The sequence below is a fragment of the Panthera leo genome, chromosome C2 (assembly GCF_018350215.1).
Source record: "Panthera leo isolate Ple1 chromosome C2, P.leo_Ple1_pat1.1, whole genome shotgun sequence".
Classification (NCBI taxonomy): domain Eukaryota; kingdom Metazoa; phylum Chordata; class Mammalia; order Carnivora; family Felidae; genus Panthera; species Panthera leo.
Window position 1 is genome coordinate 58,251,750 of NC_056687.1, and position 16,725 is coordinate 58,268,474.

The 16,725-nt window shown below is 48.8% G+C and overlaps 1 protein-coding gene across 1 annotated transcript; it reads left to right on the plus strand.

The window, feature by feature from the left end:
* The first annotated feature begins 1,799 nt into the window (after nucleotides 1-1,799).
* TAGLN3 (transgelin 3) lies at nucleotides 1,800-15,514 on the plus strand. Its single transcript, XM_042955573.1, has 4 exons — nucleotides 1,800-2,120; nucleotides 3,263-3,437; nucleotides 13,206-13,308; nucleotides 15,068-15,514. Exons 1-4 carry the CDS (start codon nucleotides 1,941-1,943, stop codon nucleotides 15,207-15,209), a joined length of 600 nt encoding a protein of 199 aa, XP_042811507.1. The 5' UTR covers nucleotides 1,800-1,940; the 3' UTR covers nucleotides 15,210-15,514.
* Nucleotides 15,515-16,725: the final 1,211 nt, after the last annotated feature.

Below are 16,725 nucleotides of genomic sequence, written 5' to 3' on the forward strand. Positions count from 1 at the left end.
AATGTACATGTACATCTTTCAGAATTGTTTTTAGCTTTATATAACAAGCCAACCTCTTCCTTAGAGCAATTCCAGCCACAGAGAAAGTAACATGTCTTTTGTTTGGACTTCATTGACCTTACTGCTGCCACCCAAGATGCAACCCAGTAACTTCCAATATTCTGCTGACAATTTCCCTGCTCTAAGCTCTTCCCCTAAGCCCCAAAGCTTCAGAGACAGTTCTGCCGTCTTTAGAGCTTCTTCAACCAATGATTCCATTCAGCATTATTGAGTCCTTTCTGTGCCTTTTTCTAAACCCACTGCTCTCCTCAAAGCTGATTCTCTCCCAGACCTTTATGTTTCAAAATTCTCTCTCCAGGCCTTCAGCTACTGACCACAAAGTCTTTTTCTCAGGCATACCGCCCACATGTCTACAAAGTGATTACATTTTCACTAGTCCAGGCCCCAGTGGGTAGGAGATTCCTCTCCATACATGTATTATTTGAGGTGTCATTCCCTGCCTAGCTTTCAACCAATTTTGCGCAGGGACAAAGATTACCTTCCTGTGCACCAGAATTGCTTTATCTAATGTGCCCAAGTCAACTGGTTCCAGGGGCAAGAATTCGATTTGATTCTTCTCCAGCACAATACTTGGCATAGTTAAGCGCTCAAATCATATTTGCTGCATGAACCAAAAGAACAGATGTTTGAGTGTTTTTCTCATGAAAAGGACCCAGAGACTCACACAACACCAATGAGACTTTACCCCCAAGTCACTTACAGTCTAGGAAGACAGATTGCCAAGTTCTTGAGCAGTTATAAAAATTTCAGCCCAACTTAGATCTAAGTTGATTACTCCTCCGGTCTTGTTTGACCAATCAGTTACCACAGTGGGGCCTGACAGGCCCTTGACTAAAACACACAGATGAAATGGTTACACGCTACCAAAACCTTTCACTCCACGAGCTCTTAGTACATTGACAGTGAGCTTTGTTTCTTTATAGAACATGCTCTTAGTATCTTTCCATTAAAAATAGCATTTAAAAGGTTCATTCTTTGGATAAGTCAAACTGAGGCACAACAGTTACGGCCAGGATGGAAGTTTCCAGATGAAATCTGGCTGGCAGCTGAACAAGTTAATGGATGCAGCTCTCAGCCCCTCCCCTCTTGTCCAGCCAGACAACTGTTACCCCAGGGCAGAGGGAAAGTGGTCTCTGGCAACTCCTGACAGATGGACAGCTGACAGAATGGACCCTCCCCTAGGCCCCAGGCCTTGTGCAGCTGTGCTCGGCCTTGTATACAATCGGCTGTCTCCCCCAGAGGAGGGGAAAGAATTGTGCAGCCAGAAAGAAGCTCTCAGCGGGAGGGAGGTGGGCGGGATTGACTGACATACGAGAGGGCTGGCTTTTTGGAGGGCTCTTAGCAACGGCCCCGGTTTGACCCTCCTCAGCTAGAAGAAAATCGAATCAGTGTACCATTCTTCCAGGCGCCATGCAGCATCAGCAACTGAACGTCAAGGCGGCCTTCCTTCCTTCCTGTTAATTACCTGCTCTCTCCCATTTCAGGATCCCCGTCTCTGCAAAGTGCTTCTAGAGAGGGGACGCCACGACCACCACCCAGCCCCCTTGCTGCCTGGGGTTTCAGCCTTGATTGTGAGTCCTTGTACATCACCTCATCTCATCCCATCGATAGGCGGGACCGAGAGGGGCGTTCCAGCCCCCCTGGACCAGCAGGGGCTTTATTCTAGAGTCACTGGCGCGTGGCTGCGCTTTCCCTTCGCGTTGGTAGGTGAAACCCCAGTGGCTTCATTGGCTCCTTGATTTAAACCACGCCCGGCTTTCTGCCCGCTTTGCTGCTGCTGGGCCAGGCCGCCCAGCCACGTCCCAGCCCCCGTTCGCAGGGAGCCGGGCCGCTGCTGCTATTGTGTGGATGCCGCGCGTGTCCTCTCTTCTCTTCCAGAGATGGCTAACAGGGGCCCGAGCTATGGCTTAAGCCGAGAGGTGCAGGAGAAGATCGAGCAGAAGTACGATGCGGACCTGGAGAACAAGCTGGTGGACTGGATCATCCTGCAGTGCGCCGAGGACATAGAGCACCCGCCCCCGGGCAGGGCCCATTTTCAGAAATGGTTAATGGACGGGACGGTAAGGCCGGCTGCGATCTTGGTGGCCAGGGCAGTGGGCTGGGAACCCCTCCAGGACTTTCTCTTCTAACAGGAGGCTGCAGGTGGAGCTGCGGCTGCCAAACTCTGTGTCTCGCGGGGTGGGCATGGAAATGCCTTTATTTCTTCGGGGTGGAAGGTCTGCGCTCCCCGCACAATTCCCTTCCTAGCTTAAGGACTCTCCACCCAGCTGAGACATGGCAGCTTCCTTGGGAGTTGTTGCCAAATTAAAAGCCCTTTTTGCTTTCTCCAGTGGGAATAATCAGTTAAGGATTTCCCTTAGATTTCTCCAGACTTTTGGTCCATCAGCGCGTGGGGTGGGGGGAGTAATTATTCCTCCCCCCTGGGGAATGGATTAGTTACAAAGTACAACAAAAGAAAGGGTCAGAGAGACTAACCACCTTCCCATCCTTCCCCAAGCCATGCTGCCTGGGGTGCTGGATGTCTTGAATGCATGGGTTCTCAAGAAACCGAAGGGAATCCTTACTTGGTAACTGCTTTTCTGACCAGATGCTCTCGTGCGTTTGGGGGTTGGAGACTGCTGATTCGAACAAGCCCATCTTTTCCCCGCAGGCTGTGATTTACTGTTACATAACAGCTATCCTACGTTTCTGTTGGGTCGCCCAGGACTTGGGTTACAAGCATCTAGGAGGAGGGTACCCGGTTCACCTCTTTATACCTCATTGGCACATATGGGTTGAGTTATTGAAGGCTGATTCTGATCTGCCCTTTGAGAGAAGAAATAATATTCGATTCTATTATTTGACCTCTCCTCCTTCCATTGAAAGTCTGGAAATCACGGGCTCATCATCACACATTGTTCCCTATTTGTAAACATTCTTTCCCTCCCCCAGAGAAAGGAAGGGAGGAGCCAGCAAGGAAGGGGGTTCCCAGGATGCAGGACCCACTGTAGCCAGGAGCAGCCCTGGGAGTGAGGCCACCTGGGTGTCTGGGGTTTGGCGTGGGAACCTGGCCACCCAGCCCTGAGCCGTGCCTTCCTGGGGCGCAAGACTTGCCTCTGCCCAAACCCGGAAACTGTACGCTTTAGGCCTAGGACTCACTTTGCATTAATGATGGATAAATACAAAGGGAAACATTGATTTTGTCTCCCCTTTCTCTCTTCAGGTCCTGTGCAAGCTGATAAACAGTTTATACCCACCGGGACAGGAGCCCATTCCCAAGATCTCAGAATCAAAGATGGCTTTTAAGCAGATGGAGCAAATCTCCCAGTTCCTAAAAGCTGCAGAAATCTACGGTGTCAGGACCACTGACATTTTTCAGACGGTGGATCTATGGGAAGGTAAACAGCCCTCATGCCTTTGGGGTTATTCCCCCTCCCCCTCCACTTTGGCTATCTCTTTGGGAAACCTGTTCACGGTGTTCTTCCTTATGCCTGTGTGTGCCCCTGTGGGGGTGGAGGGTGGGGGTGGAATGGGGGTTATCCGCTGTGACCCCGGGGCACTGTTAGCTTACAGCTTTGTGATATTCTATTGACAAGGCTACCCTCCTCTGAGGGAAGGCGCACCCTGGGGACATGGCGGGGGACCTCAGCAAACCAGCACGTAAACAGAAGCCTCCATGGAGAGAAAGCTAAAATGGTTACATGGATGCCTTTCATTCCTGTTACCCCTCCCACAACGTACTCTTTCTGAACAAATGGTAGCTACTGGAAGAGAAGGGGGTGGGGTGGTGAGCGTGCTTCTGACTCACCGGCAGCAACAGGGCTCGTAGACAAAGCCGCCTGGTGCGGTCTGTCATTCAGTCTGAGAAATCAAGAGCACCCCAACCTTTTACGAAACTATTATCTGAGGGCTTGGTGACTATCCCTTCCAGATATATATTCTGCTCAGAAAGTGTGAAACATGATTTTTTTTTTTCTTTCACATTTGTGAATTGACTTGTGAGGCATAAGTCTTATGAGGCATAAAAGTCAAATCACATTTCTGGACGTATTTGACAGTCCACCATTACTGGGGGAAATGGTGTGAATGGAGACACGGCCCAAGAAGTTGGGACCTGTGGTCATAGTGCTTAGTGTTCCCCTGGGCCCGAATGTGTGTGCCCATCCGTGCAACGGTTCCACGCCAGGCTGGCCAGGCACTGGAGCTATGGAACAGTTCAAGCAGGCCTTCCAGGTAGGCTCTGCTCGCTCATGCTCAGTCCCTGGCTGTTAGCAGTGGTGCGCCCAATAGGATGCCCAGGGCAGTGACCCAAATGGCCCCCCTGATAGTGAGAAGGGGGTAACTTTCCTGTGATCGGGAGATATGGTATTTTAAGAGGTATTTAGATGATGGATGAAACAGATTTCTAGCAGAGGACCATCCTACGAAACAACTTCTAAAGAAACAATTGCCTCCTTAACCCTTACACCCCCTCTGTGTCAGGCAGAGAGCTGGTATTTCCTGTTTCTCTCACACGTGAGTTGTTAAAATCCCAAGACACCCGTCACATAACCTGTGTTTTGCCATTACTTAGAAAGTCAGATATCCAGACCTTCAGTCCAGGCCATTGGACTTCTTGGCTACTCACTTCCAAATCTCGTGAATGTCACAGTTGAGACTTGGTTTCTGCTCTTTAGACCAAAACGATGATGATTTTCCCAGCTAATAAAGAGAGCCCCTGCCTATTGATATTTCCCTGTACCGTAGGCGTGGAACAAGTACTTTACTGTGTAATGCCAATTAATTCTCCTCCAGTTCTATGAGGTGTTGTTAATTTTCCCATTTCAAAGAGGATGAAGCTGAAGCTTGTCCATGAGTACTTGTACGCATCGTATGGCCTGTAATTAGCAGAGCCAGGGCTCAAACTTGAACTCTCTGAGGCCAGAAAATAGGGCCTCAACTAGTCTGCCCTGTCATGCTTTGACCAGGAGGCTGTTTCCTGCACCTGCACCATGAGTGTGCTGGTGAGTCATAACAGGAGGATGAAGAAGAGAAGGAGGAGGAGGAGTCAGGACTGTGTGGGACAGAAGGGTGGAGCCCCTGTATTAGGAGTTCATGTGAATAGAAGGGTGAGCCACCCACCAAGTGCAGGAAGTATGTAGGAAGAGAAGGAAACTGGGAAGTCTGTAGGAGATGTGGACCCCGAGCTTGCTTCTCTGTCTTTACGCGACTGACGATGTTTTACTTGCCTTTCCACTTTTATCAGAGATCACGCAGGTAAACTTGACATCCCGGAGGTGCTGGCAGTGACGAGGAGGGGTGTAGGGAGCCATGGTCCCTGATTAACAGAGCAGGGGGAGGTCTACACCACCTGTCCCAGCCCTGTGTGTTCATACTTCTTAAGGGAGAGGGAGGTCAAGAAGCATGAATGAGACTGTGGTCGCCTAAGGTAGGGTCGTGGACAGGTGGGCTCCAAACCAGGTTAATTCTCCTAGAAAAAGGAAACCAGGCAGACACGGAGCCAGGGCAAAAAGGATGAAGCTTTAAAGGAAAAAAGGAAGGGGATTCACTCCAAGGGTGGCTGACCGGGTATAGGTAGCCATGACTGACACTAACAAAGCAGATGCCTGGGAGTGTCCACGGCCTCCCGTGGGCCCCTTCATGGGAGGACTGAGGTTCTGGAAGAGTCATTCTAAGGGAGGGGGCCTCTGGATCACTGACTGAGGCTCAAGCCAGAGCTGGTTACCATACAATGGAGCAAGAGGTAGGAAAGTGGGTTGTTTGGGCAGAGAAGGGAGGGGCGGGCTTGGCCTTGAGCAAGGCCAGGGTGAGACCCAGGGTACTGAGTGAGAGAGGCTGGGTGCTTCCTGCCAGAGCTAGTTGTCGCTCGTGTCTGGGGATGAGCAAGCCTGAATCAAAGGGATGCTGCAAGGCAGGGTCGGCATGTGTCAGCGTGAGGGTGCCCATGTCTACTCACACAGCTATCAAGCTGGCCATTTGCTTGGCTTCATGCCGTATCCCCCCCACTGCTCCGACGGTGGTTTTCCGTTTATTCCCATTCCCTCCTGATGCCACGCACTGGGGGTGTGGTGGCTGTGGCTGCTGTGGGTCCAGCCCTTCTCGCTTGGGCACTTCTCTTCCTCCTCTGCAGGCACTTTATGCTCAACAGCTCTCTGCCCCCTGCCCCCCATCTCCCCCGCTTGGCATCTTCCCAATAGGGTTCTGCTTGCCCACGGCTGCCCAGTGACTCCATGTTGCTCTGAGGTTACAGACAAATGAAGCTGCAGGAGGCCAGGCTTGCAAGATGCCCTCCCATTTAGGCTTCAGTTAGACAGGCAGGGGCCCCAAATGGACCCATTATCCTGAAACCCCTGTTCGATGCACACTGAGATGTTTGGAATGGACTTAGGAGCAACCAGAATAAAGGTCCTGGGCTTTAAAAAGGAACCCCAGGGGCGCCTGGGTGGTTCAGTCGGTTAAGCGTCCGACTTCGGCTCAGGTCATGATCTCGCGGTCCGTGGGTTCGAGCCCCGCGTCGGGCTCTGTGCTGACAGCTCAGAGCCTGGAGCCTGTTTCAGATTCTGTGTCTCCCTCTCTCTGACCCTCCCCAGTTCATGCTCTGTCTCTCTCTGTCTCAAAAATAAATAAACGTTAAAAAAAAAAAAAAAATTTAAAAAGGAACCCCAGGCCTGAACAACGGCCCAGAAAACAACCCAACCAAAGGATATTAGAGACAAAGCTACTGAAGTTCCTCTGGGAGGAAGCTGGGTGAGCAATCCCTTTCAGGGCTGGGGAGGAAGCTGGGGCCGCTTAGAGCCCTGGGAGAGGACTAAAGAAGTCTTTCTCTTGCATGAGGGCAGGTGGATGCTGGCAGGTTCCTTCTGGATTTGTGGAGGGTGCCGGGAGGGGGTGGGAGTGGGGCTGTCTCAGCTGCCCATGACTCAGGAGAGCATACCGGAGATTAGACGTCAGTGTCTTTTCTGTGGAGGGAAAGTGAGAAGGAGACGAGGGAGGAGCAGGAAAAGGAAGTATGTGTGTTTGTGTGTGAGAGAGACAGAGAATGAGAGAGAACACGGGAGAACTAGGGGGTGTGCTGGTCAGAAAGACTCAAAGAAAACTTACCCTGGAAGGTGGTACAACACAGATTTCTAAGACTGCCTGGTTCACATCTCTGTTCCACCACTTATCAATTAACTTTTCTAAGCTTGGATTTTCTCAGCTATTTCACAGGGTTGACATGGGGATTAAAGGGGATGATGCATTAGAAGTTGCTTAGCAAAGTGTCTGGCAACCGTAGAGCATAATATACGGTGGCAAGGTAAACATTACTACAGTCATTGCCCTGTCCCTTTTTAGGACAAATTGAAAATGAGGGTGGCGGGAGCAAGGCTGGAAAGGCACATATTCTGCCTTGGAACAGATGGACTTCATTAATGGCTTCATACAGAAGCCGGTGTTGTTGCCTGGATGGCATTCGCCCTCTGTCTGTCGTGTGGTGCCTTCACTGCATCGGCCAGCCTCCAATATGGAGGGGCCGGCGTCACGGGTCACCTTACTGACTTTTTTCTATCCTGTGGCCATTACCCTCTTGACATCTTTCCCCAGAATATATTGCTTTGCCAATTCCAGACCCAGAAGATCTTGGTACAGTGAAAAAAGCATGAGTTTGGAGTGAGATAGATGGGTTGAAGCTCTTTAGCTACATGCCAACTTTGTGAACTTGTTTCAGTGCTCAGCTACTCAGAGCCTCAGTTTCCTTCTCTGTAAATAAGTCTAGCACCTTCCTCGGAAGGTTCTTGTAAGGATTAAGTGTGTAAAATGCCTGTGACCGTGCCTGGCTAATAGACACCTAATATATGTTGGCTTCCTTCCCCCTATACTATAAGTCCATCAGCAACTATCTTTTGGTTTCTTTGCACAGCCACATGGTGAACAAGCGTTAGACATGTAGAATTCTAGAATGTCAGAGCAGGCAAGACTCAAAGATCAATCCAATCTGATTACTTTTCTCAGGAGTCCTACTGACAAGGATCCTGGCCACATGGTTTTGCCCTGCCCCCCTGTTCCCTTTCCTTGATGACTAGGAGTCAGGGAAGAGTGTGGTTTATATTGGGGGGGGGAGTACCTGGCAGTCCAAATATATTCTCTCTGGGGAGGTGGCTCTATATGTGTCATTCCGTAACAGCAAGAACAAGGAAACATTTCACCCAACTCGAGAGACACTTGGGGGTCTTGTGAGGTACCTGTAGTGACTTGAGTCATCATAACGTGCCTGCTGCTTGCAGTCTCCACAGCCTCCACTGCTCGTGACTTTGTTTGGTGGGTTTTTCCTTCAGCCGTGGTTCTCAACCTCGAGCCTGGTAGGTTTATGAAAACACAGCCCCAGTGTTTCTGAGGTATTAAATCTGGGGTAGGGCCCAGAAATTTGCATTGCTTACCAATTCATAGGTGATGCTGCTTCTGCTGGTCTGGGAACCTGGCTTTGAGAACCAACAGAGTGTCTGCAGAAAGGCAAGCGACAAAAATTTGTGAAACTCACAGAGCAAGCCCAACCTACTCTCTGACATTTCTCCTTTGACCGTAGCAATATTTTCTCAATCTTGAGGAGAGAATTGGGGACTGTGCCTAAGTTATTACTCAAGGAAAACAGAAATGATACCAGAAAGATGAAAACAGCCAGTATTCCAAGAGTAACACAGATGAGTCAAGACGGATAACAAAACAAAGTAGCTCGGAAGCAAAAGTTTTGACTGTAAACTGTGAAACACTTTTATTTTTTAAAACCACTTATTTATTTATTTAGAGAGTGAGAGAGAGCACTAGCAGGGGAGGGGCAGAGAAAGAGGGAGACAGCGAGTCCCAGGCAGGCTCCCTTTATGGTAATAGCGCTCAGACTTTATGGGTAATAAGAATCCCGGTTGGGGGGGGCGGGAGAGCCTTATGGTGCAGAGCCCTCAGCCCCACCCCCCGGAAGTTATCATTCAGTAGTCTGAAGTACAAGACCACACTTGGGGAAACACCGCTTTGTGCTAATGCAGGAAAGAGGGCACACTCAGTTGTCTGAGCAAAGGTTTGCCAGGTTGAGTACAAGGGAGGCTGCTACAACACCATCTCATTTTTTATGATTGCAAGTCTAAATATCAGCCCCTCCTGTAAGAGGAGGCTAGAAGAGTCCAGCTCACCTGATCAAAGTGCTGAGCTGGTAATGCACATTTGGCCCCTCTGATTCCATGTGTCACTTCCCTTTTTATGGCCAGTGGTCTCACTTTTAGGTCACCACCAAGGACTCAGCATCTAGAAAATTCCCAGTCCTTCCCAGTAGTCGCTACTTCTTTTAGGACAGTCTTCTTTTTTTTTTCTTTTTTCTTTTTTCTTGGAAGAATAGCCTTGAGCAGTGTTTTCAAGCTGCCTTGCCAAAGTATCTAGGGTGTAGCTTTCAGGGAGCAAAGAGATTCCAAGCTGCCGGACTCCGAGCTGGCTCCCAGCTTGGATCAGAGCCCTTCTAATTATTGACTTTACCATTTGACTTTGTGCAAGATGTCTCCAAAGGGAGGAGTTTTTGCTTAAGGAATAGCGTGTAGTACTTACCGTGTGCTAGACCTCGCAATGTTTTTAACAAGTGAAAACCCAAGTAGTGGAACAATGCTTGCCTCTCCATCTGGCTGTATCCGAGTCATCTCAGGAGATTGCTCCAGAATCAGAATTTTTAAGATTCGCAGGTATTTCTTTCTTTCTTTTTTTTTTTTAACGTTCATTTATGTTTGAGAGAGAGAGACAGAGTGTGAGCTGGGGAGGGGCAGAGAGAGAGGGGACACGGAATCTGAAGCAGGCTCCAGGCTCTGAGCTCGAACCCACGAACCATGAGATTATGACCTGAGCAGAAGTCAGATGCTTAACCGACTGAGCCACCCAGGCACCCCTCATTCTCAGGTATTTCTGGTAATCAGTCTAGTTTGAGAGCCACCGTGCTTCTCAAACTTGCCTAATGGTGTAAATCACCTGGCGAGCTTATTACAAATATAAACTCCCAGGCCTCTCCCCAGGCCTACTGAATCCATCTCTAAGGGGAATGACCTCAAAATTCATATTTTTAAAGAGATGTCTCCCACACTATCCCATAAGTAGTCCAAGAGGCTTGGGAAACCTTGTTCTGAAGTAGGCCGTGTTCTAGGCAGATGGTTATAAGATTCACAGATCTTCCTTAACCTCACTGCTCCTTTGGACATTTAATATGTGACCCCCAGTTATAGAAATCAGCCTCTACAAATGGTCCCTTCCCTCCAGCAGCATGTGATCTGGGCTTCTGAACTGGCAAGAGAGGTGAGGCTAGAAAAAGGCCCTCTCACCATTTCATGCTGGAGTTCATGAGGGATGTCTGTTAGAAAGCTGAGTAGACATGCCAGGAAAGCAAGATAGACAAGTTAGAGGGGCAGATTCCTGCTCATAGTGTTACTTAGAATCTTGGCCAGGATGAACTTGACCGGCACACTGATGGGGGACTCTAGGCCCCAACTCTTCTTCTTGCTTTAACCTTATTTGAGTTGCGACCTGGAGAAATTATTCCAGACAAAAACGCTCAGAGACTTATGGCTCTTGGGGTTGGTACTGTTGAACTTATGGGGCGCAAGAACAGTGACCCAGTTTTGTCCCCCTGTGCATTCCCTCTGGCCTGGTCCTCACACAGCCACTGCCACCCCTGCAGGTTATCTCTGATCACCAAGGAATGTGCCACCACAACCAACCTGCAGTGGGGACCCATGGCTGATGGTGGCCTAGTGGACTGTTTGTGGGCTTTGCATTCAGACACCTGAGCTAGAGCCAGGCTCTGGTTTACTTGCTGAGTGACTCTGGGCTCGTTAATTAACCTCCCTGAATTCATTTTCCCATTCATACATTGGAGGGAATAATATCAATTCCACTGGTTTGATACCATGTATAAAAATATCTGGCTTATAATTTATATCAAATCTCTTGCCTTGGGACCTTTCTTAAGGAAAACTTTTCCAATGTGTTTTTGTCAAATAACGCCTCCTTCCCTAGCTTCTTCTGCCCAATCGTGTAATTGCTTCCTTTCCCACCTTCCAGGATATATCTTTCCTTGCCAACTTTTCCCCCTCCTTCCTGCCTGGTTTCATGCCGTGTGTATGACACCAGCTAGCTCCCTGTGAAGGGGGCTGGGTCTGTGCTAACACAACCTGCCTCTGCACCCGGGGCTCCAGGGTCATATCTGTAGCTGGGTTGCTGGCTGTCAGGCTGCACGTTCCCCCAGATGCTGGACTTCCTAGACCTGTGCTTTCCAACCACCAGAAACCGATTTCCTGTGTGGCCCTTGTACAGAGTAGGGTTAAATGGTATACTCTAACCTTCCCGACCCTCCCTGTGCTTAATTCTTGCTGTAAGTTCTCTTTAATGGATCACTGCTTAAGAGCAAACCCTCTCTCCATCTCTTTCCACAGTGATCCCTCAGAATATCATCACTACAGCTCTATTTAAAAAAAAAAAAAAAAGGATCGCATTACACAGTGACAATTACAGAAAAGCTTTTTATCTACGAGAAGTCATTCTAGTACCCACCTCTGGGTTTGCTCTTAAGTCTTATGATTCCTTGTGCCCTCCCCCACCCATCTGCTGCCCAGACACTTCCGTTCTGTTCTGCACGCCCTCCCCCCCCCCCCCCCCCCCCCCCGCCACCTCCTTCCCCCCCACCCAGCACTGTTAACTATCAGCTAACCCAGCCAGGCCTCAGGATTCCCGAAACCGCCCTGTGGTTAATGGGGTAGGGAAGAAAAGTGAGGGAAAATGAATCTACTCTTTTTCTTTCTTTCTTTCTTTCTTTCTTTCTTTCTTTCTTTCTTTCTCTCTCTGTCTCTCTCTGTCTGTCTCTCTCTCTCTCTCTCTCTCCTCTTTGAATAGATGGACATCCTGAACTGGACTTCCTCTGTGGACCTGAATTGTTTATTTCATTAGAGTTCTACTCCAGTCTTGTTTACCATCTGCCTTTCTCCTGTAATTCTGTATTCCCCAGTGACCAAGCCGCAGCAGCACGGTGGGGGGAGAGAGCACAGATGGTTCGCTCAGTGCAATGAGGGCCTTTTAGTATTTGCCCTTAACTTTTGCAGCTTCACCCACCCCTCCACCCTACCCGCCCCACTGAACGCTGCCTTCCTTGCTAACCCTGTGCCTTGAGCTTTGCACCCCACATCCCGTGCCGTGCACGGATCTCTGTCTAATCCAGGGCTGACCACGAGGTAGCATCTTTCCCAGCCCCAGGCCTGGCAGTCAGCTGGGAGGGAGGAAAGGAGAGAGGATGAGAGGAACAGGCTGACTTTCAGGGTCACTTGCCTCCTCTGTGGATTCAGGGTCACTGGGCTCCTCAGGGCATGCCCCCCCCCTCCCACTGTATGAAGGGGCACACCACACATCTCTCTCTCTCTCTCTCTCTCTCTCTCACACACACACACACACACACACACACGGCAGCTATTTATTATTTCCATTTAGCTCTTTCCAAGCTGCACAAAATAAAGGGCCTATCATTTGTGTCACATTGAGTGCTTTCTGTGTTGATTTGCTTGCCTTCATTTGCCCGCCTCCAGCCCAAAGAGCAAAGTGAATACCCTTTGAATCAATTGAATACGTCAAGTGAATACAATTTGACGCACATGGGTGATTTTAGACCCTTTTAAACCCAGAGAAAGTAAAAGAGAGGAGCCACCTGGGGTTTGGCACATTGAATCCAGCCAAGCAACTTCTTTCCAGTTTCCTTTTCCCCCTACCCCCAGTCCTGAGGAAAATCGTCTTCTGCGGACCAGCTCGCAAGCCTACCCACAGGATTTCCCCTTGCCACAGTCTGTAGAACCCACAGAGGCAAGGGCCTCTGCTCAGGGCAGGGACCTACTTGTATCTGGGCTGATAAGTGTTTGGAATGTTTTATTCATTCGGCAACTATGAATGAGTTAGAAACTGGGCGAGTCATGTAGAGACTAGCCAGGTAGTTTTTTGTTCTTTTCTGGGAAGTTTTGCCATGGTTATCTTCGGGGCTTTGAGAAGTATTTGGTATCCCTCCTCTTGAATGGGATCGGCCTACAGCCTCCCATCAGAACTTCCTTCCCAGAGGACCAGCCCCATCCTTCCAGATTCCTTAGCCCTGACACATGCTTGGCTTTAATGTCTTTGTTGGCTTGTAGGGAAGGACATGGCGGCTGTGCAGAGGACTCTGATGGCTCTTGGCAGCGTTGCAGTCACCAAGGATGATGGCTGCTACAGGGGAGAGCCATCCTGGTTTCACAGGTAAATATCCCTTCCTGCCACCACTCCCCACGCTCCACTCGGCAACCGAGGAGGGAGATTTCTACGAGAAAGAGCATCTGGAGCGCTAGAGGCTATTTCAACACAAAGCACTCAGGGCCCCCACAGCTGATTCCCCAAGAACAAGGGAAGACTGATGCTGTCATTCAGGTCAACAGCCCACCCAGGGCAGAAAGGATTGGGGGTTTCCTGCTGGATACTGGGACCCTTCGGCTCCGGCTGTGCTGTTTCTCCAGAGGCTGAGCAGGACTGACTGACTTTTCTCAGAGGTGGCTTGAGGTCTGAACTTGGTTTTGTTATGATCCAAGGAGCCCTCAAGTAAACTTACTTACTTATTTATTCTTGAACTTAATGAAGGGAACATATGTCCTGGTTAATGCCTGTTGTCCCAGTGTATTTCTTTATTTTTTTTAAATGTTTACTTGTTCATTTTGAGAGAGAGAGAGAGCACGTGCATATGAGCAGGGAGGGGCAGAGAGCAAGGGAGAGAGAGAGACTCCCAAGCAGGCTCCACACTATCTGCACAGAGCCTGATGTGGGGCTTGATCCCACAGATTGTGAGATCATGACTGAGCCAAAATCAAGAGTCAGATGTTTAACCAACTGAGCCTCCCAGGCAACCCCCCCAGCGTATTTATTAATAACTGTCTCTTTCACTTTCAAAAGTGGCATGGTCTGGATAATGTATTATGTGGTCATATCAGTAAAGGATTTATTTTCTTGTCCTTGTTTTCAAGGGTGGGGGAAGCAAGGAAGGTGAAACTCCACCCAATAGCTCAGGGGGCCTTGGAGACAAAAGAATACTTTGTAGCAGATAATTGACCCTTCATTTCCCTAACCTGGCTTTCTTTTTCTAGACAGTTATAAAAAGTTACCCCCTTGTGTCATTTTAAATGAACCTTGTCTGAAAATCTAGATTTTGGCCAGTTGAAACTCTGCTTTTAGTCCCAGCTTTGCTAGTGACATATCGTGGTTTATATGACCCACAAAACCAAAATTAATTACTACCTGGCTCTTTACTGAAATTTGCTGACCTCTGGGTAAGAGTAAGAAAATTTCCCTCCTTAACTCCTAGGTCCTACAGCTCTAAAACAGGAACATTAATCCTTGGCCCTACACAGGGAAAGGCCGAATGGGATTTATGACATGCTTTGTAAGAAGACCTGACTGTAATTTTCACAAGGGCTTGAGGTAACTTTGAGAGAGAGGGTGACAGGAAAGTTGTCTGAGAGTGAAGTCTTCAGAAAGGAAGCCACTGACTCTTTTGTGGAAATTCTGAAAAATCATCTGGGTTCTAAGGAGTGGAGATCTCCTGTGTCATGGAAGGGCCTATTTGGAGTAGGGCTAGAGCTCGTGATAGGACCATAGCCCAGGGTAGGAACATAGCCCAGGATAGGAATAATGATCAGAGTAGGGCCATAGCTTAGGCTGGGGCCATAGACCAGGTAGGGACTCATAGATCAAGGTAGGACCATAGCTCATGATAGGCTTATAGCTCAGCGTAGGGCCTCGGCTCATGGTAGGGTCATAGCCCATGGTGGCCATTGCTCAAGGTAGGACTGTAGCTCAGGGTAGGATCACAGTTCCTATCAGTACTATAGTTCAGTATAGGGTCTGCTATTCTATTTGGTGGCCTTGGGTTCTGTTTGGTGACCCCAGTAGAGTCTTTCTAACTACGTGTCTTGGGAAGGGCTTGAAAACTGTCAGAATGACATTATTCCATCTCACTTCCCCTGCCCAGGAAAGCCCAGCAGAATCGGAGAGGATTTTCAGAGGAGCAGCTTCGCCAGGGACAGAACGTCATCGGCCTGCAGATGGGCAGCAACAAGGGAGCCTCCCAGGCAGGCATGACCGGGTACGGGATGCCCAGGCAGATCATGTAAGATGCTGCCTCCTGCCCCCCCGTAGAGAGGACGAATGTTCCACACCACGGTCTCTGTGATAAAGAAATAGTTAGTCACCTTCTGACCTTCTCTTTCTCAAAGCCTCCCAGTTTCTGGTTTTTGCAAGTGCTGCATTTCTGCTGAGAATCCGCGTTGCCTACTGCTGCCACCTTGTGTTCATTTAGAACTATGCAAAGACTCCGCCTCCTCTTCCTGAGCTCCCTCTTTTGCCCAAGAGTCTCCCTTTGTCTGATTATTTATTTATTTATTTATTTGCCAAAAACTCCCCTCTTCAACTTATTAGAACAGACCTAATAAACAAATTAGTCTTGTGTCTTCAAACGTAAACTTCATTCTTCGCCATAGGGTCTTTGCCACGCAGGGCTGGCCTCCGTCCATTCAGGGGGCCAGCAAGACGGAATGAGGCTTAAGCTGAAGGTGTACAACTATAGGCTCTCTCTGAGGAAGCCCTGATCAGGTTGTGTTCTGTGTCTCAGCCACGGAAGTGGAAGTTTAGACATAGTTTTGCCCACTCTGATAGCCTAAAGCCAGGAGTTCCAGAACAAGGTCTTTGAGTCACTTGGGCAAAGTACCTACCTTGTGCCTATGATGCTGGACTCTGGGGGAGGGAACCCCGGAATGAGCAAGCCGAAGCCCCAGTTCTTAAGGGGCTCTCATATAGAGGCCCAGGAAGTATTTGCTGGATGGGTAGTTTTATCAAACAGCGGGTGACGGTCGAAGGAAAGAGCGGTTGTTACTTCTGTACCAGTCTTTCCCCTGCAGGCCGGACCCTGGGTCTGATGTCCACGTTGATATGGTTCTTCATAAGCCAAGCATTAGAGGCGATGTAGATTGCTCCCTTACACTCACTTACAGGGTCTAAATCCGTAAAACTGCTGGATATTGCCGAAGACAGACATCTAGCTAAGATGGGAGAGGTTCCAAAGATTCTCTCATCCATATGAAAATTAAGAAGGCCAATAAACTTCGAGACCACTGTTTAATCTTATTCTTTCCTACCAGTAGAAACAAGAAAAAGTGATTCATTTAGTAAGAAAAGAGATGAGGCCTTTTATCCATATAATGAATTATTAAGAAAAGGTAAATGAAACTATAGATATTGCCACCTCCTAAATGTTTGGGTGTTGGCTTTTCAGACCGTGTTCTCTGCAGTTCCAGGTTTCCAGAAGGATTTCTATGGGATCCCCGTTGGGGTGGGCAGTGCTGCTTAGGAGGCAGCATCCTGGGTCCCCATTTGTTCTTCCGAGAGAGCATCATTGATCTTATTTTCTATATTAGGATTCAGCATAAGACTTTAAGACTTTTAATATTAAAAAAAAAAAAAGGATAGCCTGAGTCACACAAGGAATATAATGTATCCTTCAGGAGCCCCAGAGACTTTCTAACAGCCACTGGTGAGTTGTCCATTCCTGGAAAGATGTCACATGAACATGGCAGCTGAACCTTTACCTCAGAGTTGTCACAAAAGCAAGAGAGGCGGGTTGATGGAAAAGGG